This window comes from Schistocerca nitens, chromosome 8 (assembly GCF_023898315.1).
Source record: "Schistocerca nitens isolate TAMUIC-IGC-003100 chromosome 8, iqSchNite1.1, whole genome shotgun sequence".
Classification (NCBI taxonomy): Eukaryota; Metazoa; Arthropoda; class Insecta; order Orthoptera; family Acrididae; genus Schistocerca; species Schistocerca nitens.
In genome coordinates, this window is record NC_064621.1 from 456427684 (window position 1) to 456444133 (window position 16450).

General features: G+C 38.2%; 1 protein-coding gene across 1 annotated transcript in view; it reads left to right on the top strand.

Annotated features, from left to right (window-relative positions):
• The first annotated feature begins 872 nt into the window (after positions 1-872).
• LOC126199612 (integumentary mucin A.1-like) overlaps positions 873-16450 on the top strand; it is a 152275-nt gene continuing 136697 nt past the window's right edge. Inside the window, exon 1 of the mRNA XM_049936539.1 lies at positions 873-878. Within this exon, the coding sequence (XP_049792496.1) occupies positions 873-878 (6 nt within the window). The remainder of the gene's footprint in view (positions 879-16450) is intronic.

The following is a 16450-nucleotide window of genomic DNA, read 5'->3' on the forward strand; positions in this document are numbered from 1 at the left end:
TTGCCACTTGAAAAGACACAAATTACGATTCACCAGTACATATTACATGCATCTCGTCACCCGCGATTAACCTTGTGTGTTGTCTGGTCAACTGAAAAGGAGTAGATTTGTGTGTAACTATGATTAACAGCTTTTTGCGAAGTATATGACTCCAGACACTCATTTTCCGTAGTGCATTTCCCAAAGATCATAGCGAAACTGGAGAGAAATGCGTTCACTGACAGCAGAAAACGATTGTCATTGACAAGGCGACATATTCTTCTTTGTACAGGAATTGGAAATACAGTTCTGAAGCCTTAGTACATGGCTATGATAGGTGACATGTTGGACATTCCGCACTGATACATCAGTAAGTCAGATAACTACATCAATGGTGTTGTCACAACCACTTTAAATGGCGACATGTGGTATACCATTATTTCTATATACTTAACACGATCTGCACTGATATTCCATTAAATCTGTATCTGCACTGACAGTGTTGTCATAACTGCACCTAAACCCACTGGCTCGTTCCTGGCATTCTGTTGCATCTCCACGTTTATCAACCTTACTCTGCTGATGCCATACAAGCGACTGGCATAAACATACCATCTCACTCCCACGACCTATTCCCAAGTGGGTGGTCATAGGACTGCCTTGTATCCCATCTGCAGTACTGAAATATGACCAGTCTGCTCATTTAAGAAGGGAAAACTAAACTGACCCTGGACAGGTCAGTCGCGCCCAGCTGACCACTGTGTCTTTGGGCTGTGCCATCATTTGATGTGGTATGGAGGGTCATATGGTCAGGACATCGTTCTCCCAGTTATTGTCTGGTTTGTTGACCTTGCAGCCACATTAATCGGTCGATCAACTCCTCAATTGGCATCATGACGGTAAGTATACCCAATAAAAGTCCCACAGCAAAAAAAAAAAAAAAAAAAACCACCTGGCAATATTGGGAAATTGGGAATCGAACACAGCTCCCCGTGCACATGGCAGTACATACATACATTAATCCTTGTTCCATAAATCATGAATACGCAATTTCGTAACGATATGGAACATGTCACTTAAACATAAATTTTCTTTACACAAATTAATTAATTAATTAATTAATTAATTTTCTCACAGTTACTACTTCATATCAAAGAATTAAATAGAAATAGTTGACATTCACAAATTCTTTTAATTTGCTTTTCAATGTTGGTTGGCTGGCTGTCAGGCTTTTAATGCGATTTCGCAAATCACCAAAGATTTTTGTGGGAGCATAATAATTTCTGCACCAAAGTGATATTTAATCGAGAATAGTGAATATTATCCTTTCTTCTAGTGTTGTAGTTATGCACTTCGCTGTTATTTTTGAATTGTGATGGGTTATTACTGACAAATTTCATAAGTGAATATATGTATTACGAGGGCACTGTGAATATCCTGAGTTCCTTAAATAGATGTCTGCAAGACGATCCTGCTATTATTCTGATTACACAATTAGCACAATGAATACTTTCTCTCTTAATGACTAAGTGCCCTAAAATATGATGGCATAGAAACAGTGAATGAAAATAGGCATAGTAGGCTAATTTACTGATATGTTTATCACCAAAATTTGCAATAACCCTAATAGCATAAGTAGCTGAACCTAACCGTTTCAGCAGATCATCGATGTGTTTCTTCCAATTCAATTTCTCATCAATGCACACACCCACAAATTTTGAGCATTCTACCTTAGCAATAGACTTCGGTTCATAGTCTATATTTATCTATGGTGTTATGCCATTTACTGTAAAGAATTGTATAAACTGTGTTTTCTCAAAATTTAGATGGAGTCCATTTGCAGAGAACCACTTAATAATTTTCTGAAAGGCATTATTTGCAGTTTCCTCAGTTGCTTCTTGGTTGTGATTACTATATTTGTACGATCAGCAAAAAGAACTAACTTTGCATCTTCATGAATATAGAGTGGCAAGTCGTTAATATACATTAAGAACAATAAAGGAACCAAGACTGAACCCAGTGGGACACCATTCTTGATACCTCCCCAGTTAGAGGACTCTACTGGTTTTTGTAGACTATCTGTACTGTTAATTTCAACCTTCTGCATTCTTCCAGTTAAGTATGAATTAAACTATTTGTTCACTGTCCCACTCATACCACAATACTTAGCTTATTTTTAAGAATTTCGTGTTCACACAATCCAAAGCCTTTGAGAGATCTCAAAATATCCAAGTGGGCGATGTTCGTTTATTCATGCATGTAATATTTGATCAGTGAAAGCATATATAGCAATTTCTGTGGAAAAGCCTTCCTGAAAACCAAACTAAAATTTTGTTAGTACTTCATTTTTACAAATACGCAATGCTACTCTTGAACACATTACTTTAGCAAGAATTTTGGATAAAGCTGTCAGAAATGAGATTGGGTTATAGTTGTTAGAGTCAGATCCATCTCCTTTTTTATACAATGGTTTAACAACATCATATTTCAGTCTATCTGGAGAAATTCCCTGTATCAGTGAGCTACTACATATGTGGCTGAGAATCCTACTTATTTGTTGGAAATAAGCTTTTAGTACCACGTTGGAAATGACATCAATTGCATGTGAACTTTACTTTTGAATGAATTTATTATTTTCCTAATTTCAGTAGGAGAGGTGGGTTAAATATCAATTTTATCAAATTGCGTAGGTACTGTTTCTTCCATATACTGCATTGCATTTTCTAATGAAAAGTTGGAACCTATTTCCCCTATAACATTTAAAAAATGTTGATTGTGTTGGGACAGCAACCAGCCACTAATTAACTTTCAGTTCCTTTATTCAAAGGGCACCATTACCAGTTTCGAATCGTTGTGATTCATATTCAGACGTTTTACATGCTTTTCTTATGACATGTGGTGTGTATTTTTTACAGATTAATTGTCGTGAAATGTCGGTTTGGAGTGTTTGTTTTCATAATATTCGTCCAACAGATGTGAATACATTCCAACTGCATTCTTATTGTTGCATAAGTAAATTTTTCTCACAGAACACTTCAGATTTGTCACCGAGAAGATTTCTACCATGCACCATACGTTTTGATAAATGCACTGCTGCCCCAACACCATCAACATTGATTGGCGACTCCATGTTGTCTTGTGCGCTACGACCAGATAACAGGTATACTTGAAAAAAGAGACAGCATTGGTCGTATATTTTTTACTATTGCAAAATCGATTTTCTGTCACTGAGTGACCATCTTCAGTGCTATAGTGTATAACTTAAATTGGGATGCACTGTTGACACTAAGCTTACGGCAATCACATAGTCTATTGAAACTAAGCTTACGGCAATCACATAGTCTATGTGATTGCCATAAGCTTAGTGACAACAGTGCATCCCAATTTAAGTTATACAATATAGCACTGAAGATGGTCACTCAGTGACAGAAAATCGATTTTGCAATAGTAAAAAATATACGACCAATGCTGTCTCTTTTTTCAAGTATACCATCAACATTTGTCTTCAAATGACAGCCATGGACTCCATCATGTCATCATATAACAAAATTGCATTTGACTTAAAAAAATGATTATTAAAAATGTTTTCTACTTCTGACTTCTTGTTAACAAACTTTTCATTAGATTTGATAGAATTACAGTATTCCTCTGCCCTTGGTTGCCCTGTTTCCCTTTCCTGATTGTTTTAATTCTATTATCAGATGTGCTAATCTCAGACATAATCCACATACTTCTGGACGTTTTTATAACTTTTCTTAATACGGTGCAGTAGATTTTATAATATTTTATTGTTTCAGGATCATTACCCCTCCTAGCTATAAGATACATTTCGCTTTTCTGTTTACAGGATATTTTTATTACATTAGTAAGCTATGGTTTTTTACATGGTTTCTTACAATTATATTTCACTGTTTTCTTAGGTAAACTGTTCTCAAATGCACTCACAAAGGTATTATCTAATAGGTTAAATTTTAAATTAGCATCATGTTCCCTTTACACATCATCCCAGTCTACCTGTTGCAAGCTTTCCCTAAAATTCTGATGTGTTATATCATTAACGGAATGCACTGTTTTGGAGGACTGTTTAACATTACTGTATGGAGCTATATCATATACTGTAACTAGCTGTGCGCCAGACCATTCATAACAGGATAAGTTTTTATTTGAATTAATTCATCTTGATGTATGAAAACGTTATGTCAATGTGCTGCTTTCCTGTACGAACTGGTTACGAAAATCAATAACTGATGTCATATTGAAAGGTCAAAGTAATACACCAAGGTCAAGCTTTCTATCTGGTTCAAAATGGTTCAAATGGCTCTGAGCACTATGGGACTTAAGTGCTAAGGTCATCAGTCCCCTAGAACTCAGAACTACTTAAACCTAACTAACCTAAGGACATCACACACATCCATGCCCGAGGCAGGATTCGAACCTGCGACTGTAGCGGTCGCACGGTTCCAGACAGTAGCGCCTAGAACCGCTCGACCACTCTGACCAGCTTTCTATCTGACTCTTTCAGAAAATCTACATTGAAATCCACACAGACAATAATTTGCTTTAATTTTTCTGACAGTTAGCACAACAGAGAATCCTAAGTTTTTCAAAAATAGTTGAAAATATCCCAAATGGGACCTATACATGGCTACAATTGTAAAAGTGTCTTTATTTAGTTAAAGCTCACAGGCACATGCTTCTATGTGTTGCTCTAAGCAAAATTTTGTAGTTTCCACATTTTTCACACTATGATTTTAACGTATATGGCAGCTCCTCTTCTCTCCATAGTGTCTCTACTTACATATGCTGAAAGTTTGTATCTGCCTACATTTACCATTTCCATACCTGTGACTATATGATGTTAAGACAGGCTTAGTACCTCTATTCCAGCCTCAGTTTCAAAATCTTCTATACAAACAAGAAGCTCATCCATAGTGTCTCTACTTACATATGCTGAAAGTTTATATCTGCCTACATTTACCATTTCCATACCTGTGACTATATGATGTTAAGACAGGCTTAGTACCTCTATTCCAGCCTCAGTTTCAAAATCTTCTATACAAACAAGAAGCTCATCTACTTATTTTTTAGTCCCCTGATATTCTGATGCAATATATTGACATAATTTCTTACTCTGCTTTTATGTGGATCTTGTGACATACTAACATTGTTTTTCACTGTACTGTTACGAAAATCTTGTGATATTTTTACACCTATAGTACCTGCCTGTCTGAACTTCTCATTAAGCTTAATTTCAATCAATGTAGGATGATCGGATACTGATCTTAGCCTAAAAAAGTACTCCCATGAGTTTCAGTGCCCCCCTTAAATATTTTGGTATCATCTCATCCAGTTTACCCTTCCTTTTCCTATTGAGATGCGGGCCATGTCTTGTGAAGTCCCACCTAGCAATACCATCAATTGGAACCAAACCTATACCTGACAAAGCAGCGGCCTGAAACAGCTTATCTACCTCCATATTGACCCTCCTGACAGAGCTGTTCAATTAGGGCGGGTCATACTGCATGAATGCAGCAACCAAGCTAACATTTGTACGGTTCGTTGCAGAAACTGTATTTACCACATCACACTCAGTATTGTATCCCTGATCCCTATCAATACTGTTTCCCGCTCCACCCACTAGCATAACACGATCCTGCTTTGTAAAACGTTTGCACAATGATCCTTCATCCTCTATCACTTGGCTAAGACATGTACTGCACTTGAAAATACTTGTGACCTGGTAACTGTCACCTAATTTTTCCTGAAAAATGTGGCCCACAACTCTTCCATTGCTGTTACCTAGCAACAGAACTTTCCTCCTATTTTCTACTTTTTTTGCAACAGTTGGTTTCCTAGTGAAAGTCTGTTGAGTGCTGACAAGACTTACATCTACTTGAGCAGTCAGAAGTGCTGACCGTACAGCAAGGGAGTTGGGCACTTAAAAGAGTGGGGAAAGTAATATTCTGCTTAGTTAGACGTCTGTGACACATACAGTCAGGTATATGTTTTCTTGACAATAAACTGTAGAATCGCTGACAATCAATTACATGCAAATAAACTCATTCAGATGTATTTCATCTTTGCAGCTTCACAGGGGGAGACAGGTTCGTTTTTCCATACACTTTTCGCTACTTCTATTTGCGAAGTGTCTTCAGTGGCCTACAATATTTGTTGTTTAATTATAATTATGTAGTAGTCACAAATGTGTTACTGCATTACATTTTTTCTGGTTGTTATTGTAAGAAACAAATTTTACAGCACACGTTTTTGAGTATACTTATCATTTGGTGTCATTTACGATTTATGATGTTATCAACCCATGAGTGGTGGCCTGGAGGTATATTTACAAGCTCAGCGTACTCAAAATGCTCGATTTTCGGCGTTGGTCGACCACATCTACTTGAACAGTTAACTTCCACCTTTCACTCTGGACTAAATGTATGTGTTTACTTCATGTAATGTTGCTAACTGTCGTTGTAAGTTTCTTTCTCATCGTTTGTTCACGTTATGGTGAATATGGGTGGTTTGGTATTTCTTCATTTGTTATTTGTGTGCATGAGTTGCTATGTCTGAGTATGTTACGCTTCGTGAGAATGGTTGAATATCGTATACTTACAAGAAGCAAGAGACAATCCAGATAAATGTTAAGAAGCAGGTATACCTCAGTTAGAATGATGTGAATGCAAATCAGTGTAACAGGGAATGATAGGCAGAAATTTAAAAACTAGGTTTAATCAAAGCATAAGAACTTTGGAAGGTGAGAGACGAGGTGCTGGCGGAAGCCAAGCTATGAAGATATGAAGATAGGTCGTGAGTCGTGCTTGGGTAGATCAGTTGGTAGAGCACTTGTCCCCAAACGGCAAAGAAAGGTCTAGACTTCGAGTCAGCACAGAGTTATAAACTGTCTGGAAGATTCAACACATAGAAAGATGGAAGTACAAATTTAGCCATTCTACGTTCACTGAATACCTGATAAAACATGGAAATGAACTTTGCAATATGGAAAAGGAAATGAAAACCATTAGTGTGAACAAAGGTCTCTTGCAGTGAACCGGAAAAATTTTAATGACTAAGTCAGTATAAACACTAAGTCACTGATTATATATATATATATATATATATATATATATATATATATATATATATATATGTGTGTGTGTGTGTGTGTGTGTGTGTGTGTGTGTGTGTGTCCTGTGTTCTGTGATTGTTTTCTTCTGTCCATTGTTGTGCTTTGATTTAGTGCTTATTGCTTATGCCTTTGTAGTATTTGGGTGAGACATCAATATACAATTTCACTATCCACATAATGGAGTCTTTTAAGAGTAAAATGTCACCAATAGGAGTTTTCTGTGACCTGTCCAAACCATTTGATTGCGTGAACCATTACATTATGTTATAGAAATTCCAGTTCTGTGGTATAAATGGAATAGCATATGAGTGGTTTAAGTCATACCTGCAGAAAAGGAAGCAAAAAGATTCCTTATATGGGTCAAGTGATTTAAGTAAGTTTGCCACTTCATCTAAATGGGGTGAAATTGCATTAGGTGTTTCACAGGGTTCAATCTTGGTTCCCCTTCTGTTCTTGATATATGTGAACGGCCTCCCTTCATATCTTAAACAGAAAGCTGAAATGACAATGTTTGCTGATATACAAGCATCATTATTAATCCAGTAAAAGAAAGTCCACTTGAAAATGATACAAATAAGGTTTTTCGAAATGTCATTAATTGGTTTTCTGCAAATTGGCTTGCTCTAAGGTTTGAAAAATCACAGTACATCCAATTTTCTGCTGCAAAAAGTACAGTTCCTTCAGTAAATATAACACATCAACAGCAGTCAGTAGACAAGGTAGAGCATACTATCTTTTTGGGTGTACATATTGATAAGAATCTTAACTGGAAAATTCATATTTTGGATCTCCTAAAGCGACTAGGTTCAGCAACTTTTGTGGTCAGGATAATTGCCAATTTTGAGGATATATAAATTAGTAAGCTAACACACTTTGCATACTTCCACTCTCTGATACCACACGAAATAATATTTTGGGGTAACTCAGCATTTAGACAAAAAGTATCCACTGCTCAAAAGAAAGCGGTTAGAATAATATGTGGGATTCATAGTCGCACATCTTGTAGGCATCTTTTCAAAAGATTGGAAATTCTTACAACAGCCTCACAATACATCCACTCACTATTGAAATTTGTTCTCAAAAACTTGGACCAGTTTAAAAACAAGTGATATTCGTTACAATCATACCATAAAAAAAGAGACTTACGCTATCCTTTGCTCAACCTGTCTTTGGCACAGTAAGAGGCAAAATATGCTGGTATAAAAATTTTCGACAAATTACCAGATGAAATAAGGTGTCTGACAGACAACAGTAATACCTTCAAAAATAAATTGAAATCATATTCCTTGACAACTCCTTCTATACCATGGATGAATTCTTGAATAGGAATAAATCAATATATAAATATAGTATATGCATTTTGTGCCACTTAAACTTAAGGGAATGGGATAAATAATAGAAATACTGATCTTCAACTCTTCATTGTATATATATATATATATATATATATATATATATATATATATTTCCCTTTGTTGACTGTGAAATTATTCAGTCCATGAAGCATTTCTCATTGAGTTGCTAATTTTTAATTTTGTGGTTGTCTTAACTTTCCATGTGTCATTTTGTCTTTTGCTGTTGACTTACTGAATGTCATGTTGTGCTTATTTTGGTCTCACTGTGTGGTAATACGAGAGAAATTAATTTGATTTTGAGTTCCTTAATGTTGGTGAATTTAATTTATTTTCGTATATTATTTATATATCGGTGGACTTTATCTATTTTCTCTGTTCTTTCATCTGCCACACAGATTGTATCATCCTCAAATGTGTGTCAGTAAATAATTTTGTATTTTCCCTTTGCTGTGATTGAATCACATATTGTAATTTCTATTTGGATGATGAATATGTTTGCCATTGTTCCTGTTATTGCTGGTGGCTTTTGTAGGCCATCTATTTTAAGTAAAATTTCTTTTCAAATTGTAGGTAATTTTGGTATTCGATTATTACTCCGATATTATCTGCAGGTGTTTTGTTGTACCATAGTGGGTTTTATTTAGTTGGTTTCATTGACTCTGTGGTCATTATTGAGGTCTACATCTTATCTGTGTCAAAAGAAAAGAGCGACCCTGTTTGTGGAATGATTAAGTCCTTTACTTGTATTATAAGTTAATTTATGAATTTCACTGTTCTACAGCTCTGCATATCTTAGTGTTGCATTACGATTTTGTTTCAGTACTTTGCCACATGGTATTAGGCTTCATTCTTTGATTAATAAGGAGCTTCACTGGAATATGTAATTTGTGAATTTCTGTTTGGTTTTGGAGTGTTCATGCTTTTATATTCTTCTGTGTGGAAGTTCATTTTGTTCATCTGTCAATATATATTTGAGTCTTTGATGTTGTTTCTGAAATGCACCTGGAAACATGGTACTGGATCAGATTTCAGTTTTGTGATAGTGTTAGAGGAGACAAATTATTTGCTATTTTTCTGTATATTACTCTTTATTAATCACCCTTGTGGTGTTCCATTTATCACATCTCGTGACTATGATGTTATTAGGGTGAATGTTTTCCTTTTAATTTCTTAAAGGTAGTGTTATCTGATTGCAATACCCTGTTTTACTCTTTTTTGGCGATGTGGCTATATTCTTATTTGCTTATTAACTAGTTCTGGCGATAGCCCAAAATTTGCAGTGTTATTTTCTGCTTTCTCTTCTGCTATCAGAATACTTTCTGTTTCTACAGTCAGATTATCTCTGTAGTGGTCGTGTATCTCTGAGATAATGTTATGTTTGAGCCCTTTTTCTAATTGCTGTGTACGTTTTTCTGTTACTTTTGGATATGGTAGGTTCAGTAGTTCTGGGCAGAATTAGTGGTGATGGATCTAGTTTTATTTGTTGTGCTTTTCTTTCTAGCTGTACATTTAGTAAGTGTTTAAATATTTTGCATGAATTTGTTTGGTATGTATTTCTGTCTTTTTGCTGTGATGTGTTGAATTTTCTGTATTATGTTACTTATCACCTATTTGTTGTTGATAAATGCAGATAACGTGAAAGGTACATGATATAACTCTTTATTAGTCATGCATTTCTTGGAGTAAATTATTTTGTTTTCGCTTTCTAAACAAGCTTTTTCTGCAAATTATTTCATTTTTTTGTGCTAGCAATGTATTATTTTTGTCATTACATTAACATACCATGATATTATATTATTTCTTTTGCACATTTGATTGAATCTGATGTGTTGGGTGGTGCTTTGGAGTCTAATACGAATAATCTTAAAACATTTTTATAACTTTAAGAGAAATGCCTCATATGGATGTATCATCGTCATTTGACCAATTTCTCGTCGTTTCTCAGCTTAAAAAATTATATATAGATTTGTGCTCCGTCTTTGGCACTAAGTGAAAGGCAATTTGTTTCTCCCATATGTATTTTACAACCATAAAATGGCTGTGGAACAGCAACTGTGTAAATCTAAAGAAGCTGAAAAATCAGCCAGCCAGTTGCAAATAAAGGTTTATTAGCCCTTGACCATTGTTTCGATTTTTGTAAAAATATCTTCTTCAAAAGTAGTTACCTTATGTGATGTAATAATGTCACCACTTCTGAAGAAGGTATTTTTACAACTACCGTAATTATGGTGAAAGGCTAATAAACCCTTATTTGCAAAGGGTTGGCTGATTTTCCAGTCTCTTCATAAGTTTTTTTTATTTGTGAGGTATCTTGACTGGTTTTAATGTATTTCTGTACTTTGTATGTAATAAATAAATTATGTAGTATTTGTTGTTACCATTCCACATTTTCTCTTCCTGTTATCTGGATTTTAAGGTTGGAAACCATGTTTGCAACACACAGTTCGTGAGGTTAAATTACAGTATTCATCAAAACCATTCAGTTCACCATATAAGGAAATACCTGAAAGAAATACAGTTGTTTAATATAACAAATTGAGGCAAATGGCAAAAGACAGTGACGGATGACGAGTTCTCCTGGATGCCCTATGCCCCCATAGGGGCCAAAGGAATTAAGTCAATATAACAATAAAGAGAGGCACCAATAAGCACACATTTTATATCTTCAGAAAGCAAACTGTAACAGACAAATTAACGCATGCCACGTCGAAGCAACCGCAAATTCCTAAAGAAGTGGCCCTTGACAAATGACACACAGACTGAATAATGTCCCACTCAGTGATGCAAAATATGAAAAATGTATACAAAGAATATAATTCAGATCCAAAAAGAATGATAAAACAGCATTTAGTACAAAGACTCAGCCACAAAGTCAAAACACAATTAAAACAATCAGAGAACATATAAATCACTGTATAGTACCCATAAAAACATAAAACAAAACCACTATTGACATGCCTGAAAGACAGACAAATGGTGCACTTTAGCAAAATAACACAGAGAATAGTAAATATACTGAAGACACAAGGATTACGCATAGCTTACAGAAAAGAAAATACACTCCAATCTCACTTACAACTGAGGTAGACAAACAAGATAAATGTAAAGGAGCAGAGAATGAGAGTCGGGGATAAATTTCTAAACTAGGTGTGAAGACCATATAAGAAGCTGGATGTGTGAAAATAGTCATTTTATCTTTGCTGAAACGTGGACCTTAACTATCCAACACGGAATGGGGCATGGCATTACTAGTGTGAACAATGACAGTAAAAAACTGCTGACATTACACTAAAACTTTCATGTACAAAGAGCCCTTGCAATGAATAAACTAATACTTGATGTCCAAATCGATATGTAAGTACTCATCACCACTAAAAATCTGATAAACAGAGATGTAGGTTTAGCGCAGACACACACACACGCACACACACACACACACACACACACACACACACACACACATACATACATATCGATTTGGACATCAATTATATATATATATATATATATATATATATATATATATATATATATATATATATATATATATAAATACACTCCTGGAAATGGAAAAAAGAACACATTGACACCGGTGTGTCAGACCCACCATACTTGCTCCGGACACTGCGAGAGGGCTGTACAAGCAATGATCACACGCACGGCACAGCGGACACACCAGGAACCGCGGTGTTGGCCGTCGAATGGCGCTAGCTGCGCAGCGTTTGTGCACCGCCGCCGTCAGTGTCAGCCAGTTTGCCGTGGCATACGGAGCTCCATCGCAGTCTTTAGCACTGGTAGCATGCCGCGACAGCGTGGACGTGAACCGTATGTGCAGTTGACGGACTTTGAGCGAGGGCGTATAGTGGGCATGCGGGAGGCCGGGTGGACGTACCGCCGAATTGCTCAACACGTGGGGCGTGAGGTCTCCACAGTACATCGATGTTGTCGCCAGTGGTCGGCGGAAGGTACACGTGCCCGTCGACCTGGGACCGGACCGCAGCGAAGCACGGATGCTCACCAAGACCGTAGGATCCTACGCAGTGCCGTAGGGGACCGCACCGCCACTTCCCAGCAAATTAGGGACACTGTTGCTCCTGGGGTATCGGCGAGGACCATTCGCAAACGTCTCCATGAAGCTGGGCTACGGTCCCGCACACCGTTAGGCCGTCTTCCGCTCACGCCCCAACATCGTGCAGCCCGCCTCCAGTGGTGTCGCGACAGGCGTGAATGGAGGGACGAATGGAGACGTGTCGTCTTCAGCGATGAGAGTCGCTTCTGCCTTGGTGCCAATGATGGTCGTATGCGTGTTTGGCGCCGTGCAGGTGAGCGCCACAATCAGGACTGCATACGACCGAGGCACACAGGGCCAACACCCGGCATCATGGTGTGGGGAGCGATCTCCTACACTGGCCGTACACCACTGGTGATCGTCGATGGGACGCTGAATAGTGCACGGTACATCCAAACCGTCATCGAACCCATCGTTCTACCATTCCTAGACCGGCAAGGGAACTTGCTGTTCCAACAGGACAATGCACGTCCGCATGTATCCCGTGCCACCCAACGTGCTGTAGAAGGTGGAAGTCAACTACCCTGGCCAGCAAGATCTCCGGATCTGTCCCCCATTGAGCATGTTTGGGACTGGATGAAGCGTCGTCTCACGCGGTCTGCACGTCCAGCACGAACGCTGGTCCAACTGAGGCGCCAGGTGGAAATGGCATGGCAAGCCGTTCCACAGGACTACATCCAGCATCTCTACAATCGTCTCCATGGGAGAATAGCAGCCTGCATTGCTGCGAAAGGTGGATATACACTGTACTAGTGCCGACATTGTGCATGCTCTGTTGCCTGTGTCTATGTGCCTGTGGTTCTGTCAGTGTGATCATGTGATGTATCTGACCCCAGGAATGTGTCAATAAAGTTTCCCCTTCCTGGGACAATGAATTCACGGTGTTCTTATTTCAATTTCCAGGAGTATATATATATATATATATATATATATATATATATCTATATATATAAACAATCAGTCCATTCGCACGATGAATAACAGACTCACATATAATAACAAATAGACACAGACACATACACAACAACAAATATCGAACCACTTATAAACAGCACAACACCAGATCAAAAGCTGGAAAATAGATGCACCACGACAGTTGGCAACTCTGCAGACTGTAATCACATACATTCAGTACACAGTGGAAGGTGCTCCAGACAACGCCGAAAATGGTTCTTTGGGAACTTGCAGAGTAAGTATGTACATCTTCAGGACAGCATTCATGCACTAACGTCTGAAGTCGTAGGTAACAACAAATGACAATTTAACCTTACGATACTTGTGCCGAAAAAGTTGTTTCTAATCTAAAACTGAGGAAAATACCTAGAGAAAATATAATATACTATCACAGTGGTAATAACTACATCAAGCATTTATTATGTACATAAAGCAAATATACGTTGCGGGCCAATGACATACCTTACAAATAAAAGAAGCGAAACGCGTATGGCAAATAACCAACTGCCATTAATTTAGATGCGAAGAAGGAATTCAACGAATTGTGAAGCAGAAAAGGAGCGACGGAAAACCGATAAAAAAAGTTACAAAACTACTAAATTCTTTGTAAAAAAATTGCAAATCGCTATACTGATTCAATATTTTCAGTTATGTGTAGATTAACTATCTGCTAGATAATGACTGTAGATGACCTATTACATGATTAAAGAACTTGACGTTTGATAAAAGTTTATGTCGTCGCTTTGGCATTTAGTCAAAGCCATTCAGGAAATTATACGCTCGTAACATCTCCCAAGAAATAAACGTCCGTAGCTCATTTCATTGTTCGTTGCACATCAGACGTATATGTGGATTTCCCCCTCCACAGTTCTGCCTTTAATTAAATGAGAGAGTGCCACTGGCTATTTCGATTAACCACATCCACACACTCTCTCTGCAGAGCACGGGGAAGGGCAGGAAGGAGGGGCCGCTTGTGACACCATGTTGCTCCAGTGGACACTTTTGCAGCTGGCCTCGCTGGTATGTTGAAGTGTAGACGTGATGTATCAGCACAGTTCTTTATAATAACATGTCTTTTTAATTTCTACAGGTAAAGAAAGAAAGATATCTTTGGCACACACCGTTTTATTGTTTCTCTTAATATACTCGTATGCCGTTAAAATATATTCACTCTTTCTGTTGTTCGAAACAACTCTGGAAACATTTATTTCCACTTATATAACGTTGGTACGAGGGTCACTCCAAAAGAAATGTAAACTGTTTTTCTAAACCCGTCTTTCATTCTACATGTTTGAAAGTTTTACAGTGTGTAGATACATCTTTTAGGAACAAAATTTTGTTTCTCCAGACAATTTCCATCCCTCGCAGCTGCCTAACGCCATCTTGGAAGCAGCGCCTGTATACCTGCACGGTAAAATTCTGGACCAACTTGTTGGCGCCACTGATTGGCAGCGTGCACAAGGGAGTCATCATCTTCAAACATTGTTCCACGAAGAGAGTCTTTCAGTTTCCCAAAGAGATGATAGTAACATGGAGCCAGGTCAGGACTGTAAGGCGGGTGTTCCTGTATAGTCCATGAGAGTTTTGTGATCGCTTCCATGGTTTTTTGACTGACATGTGGCCGTGCATTGTCGTGCCACAGCAAAACATCCTGCTTTTGCCCATGTGGTCGAACACGACTCAGTCGAGCTTGAAGTTCCTTCACTGTCCTCAAATATGCATTAGAATATATGGTGGTTCCACTTGGCATTATGTCCACAAGCAAGAGTCCTTCGGAATCGAAAAACAGCGTAACCATAACTTTTCCAGCCGAAGGTTAGGTTTTGAATTTTTTTTTCTTGGTTGAATTTGCATGATGCCACTCCATTGATTGCCTCTTCGTCTCTGGTAAAAAATGATGGAGCCATGTTTCATCATCTGTCACAATTCTTCCAAGAAATTCATCTCCACCATTCTCGTAATCTACCAATGGTTCGCTGAATACCATTTTTCTTGTTTCTTTGTGAGCCACTGTCAACATCCTGGGAACCCACCTGGCACAAACCTTAAGCAACGCCAACATTTTCTTTATTGTGCAAACACTTCGTTCCTCTATCCCAACGCAGCGTGACAATTTGTTCACAGTGATGCGTCTGTCAGCAGTCACCAATTCGTTAACTCTCTGCACATTATCTGGAGTGTGTGCAGTACGTGGCCTGCTGCTGCAAGGACAATCTACAATATTGCTGTGCCCGCTTTCATCACGTAACCTGCTTGCCCTCCGACTAACTGTACTGCGATCAACAGCAGCATCTCCAAACATCTCTTTCAACCTCTTGTGGATGTTTCCGACTGTCTCGTTTTCACAGCACAGGAATTCTATGACAGCACGTTGCTTCTGACGAACGTCAAGTGTAGCAGCCACCTTGAAGACAAGCTGTGACGGTGCCGCTCACGGGAAAAGATTGAACTAAGATTGAATACAAGCGGGAAGGCTGTACCTACACACTGTAAAACTTTCACACATGCAGAATGAAAATTGTATTTTTACAAAAATAGTGTGATTTCGTTTGGAGTGTCTCTCTAAGTTCGAACTTCACTTACTTTTATTACGGGTATCAAAAAATCCGTCTTTTGCAACTCTTTGTTTATCTTGTTTTAAACAATCGTTTCCGATTATTCGTAATAGGTGAGAAATGCCGGTTGGAATGGTTATCTCAATCGTGTGTGCGTATGTGAAATGCTCCACTGCTCCCCTCGAGTTGCACGTCTGATAAAGACGTGCAGGGAACTGAAAAACCGCATCTAAAGGAATGATTTGACCCCGTGACAGTTACAGCCTGTCATTTAACACAAACTACTCTTGCTCCTGTCTGTAATAACTCAGCCGGCCGGTTTGGGCGAGCGGTTCCTAGGCGCTGCGGTCTAGAACCGCGCGACCGCTACGGTCGCAGGTTCGAATCCTGCCTCGGGCATGGATGTGTG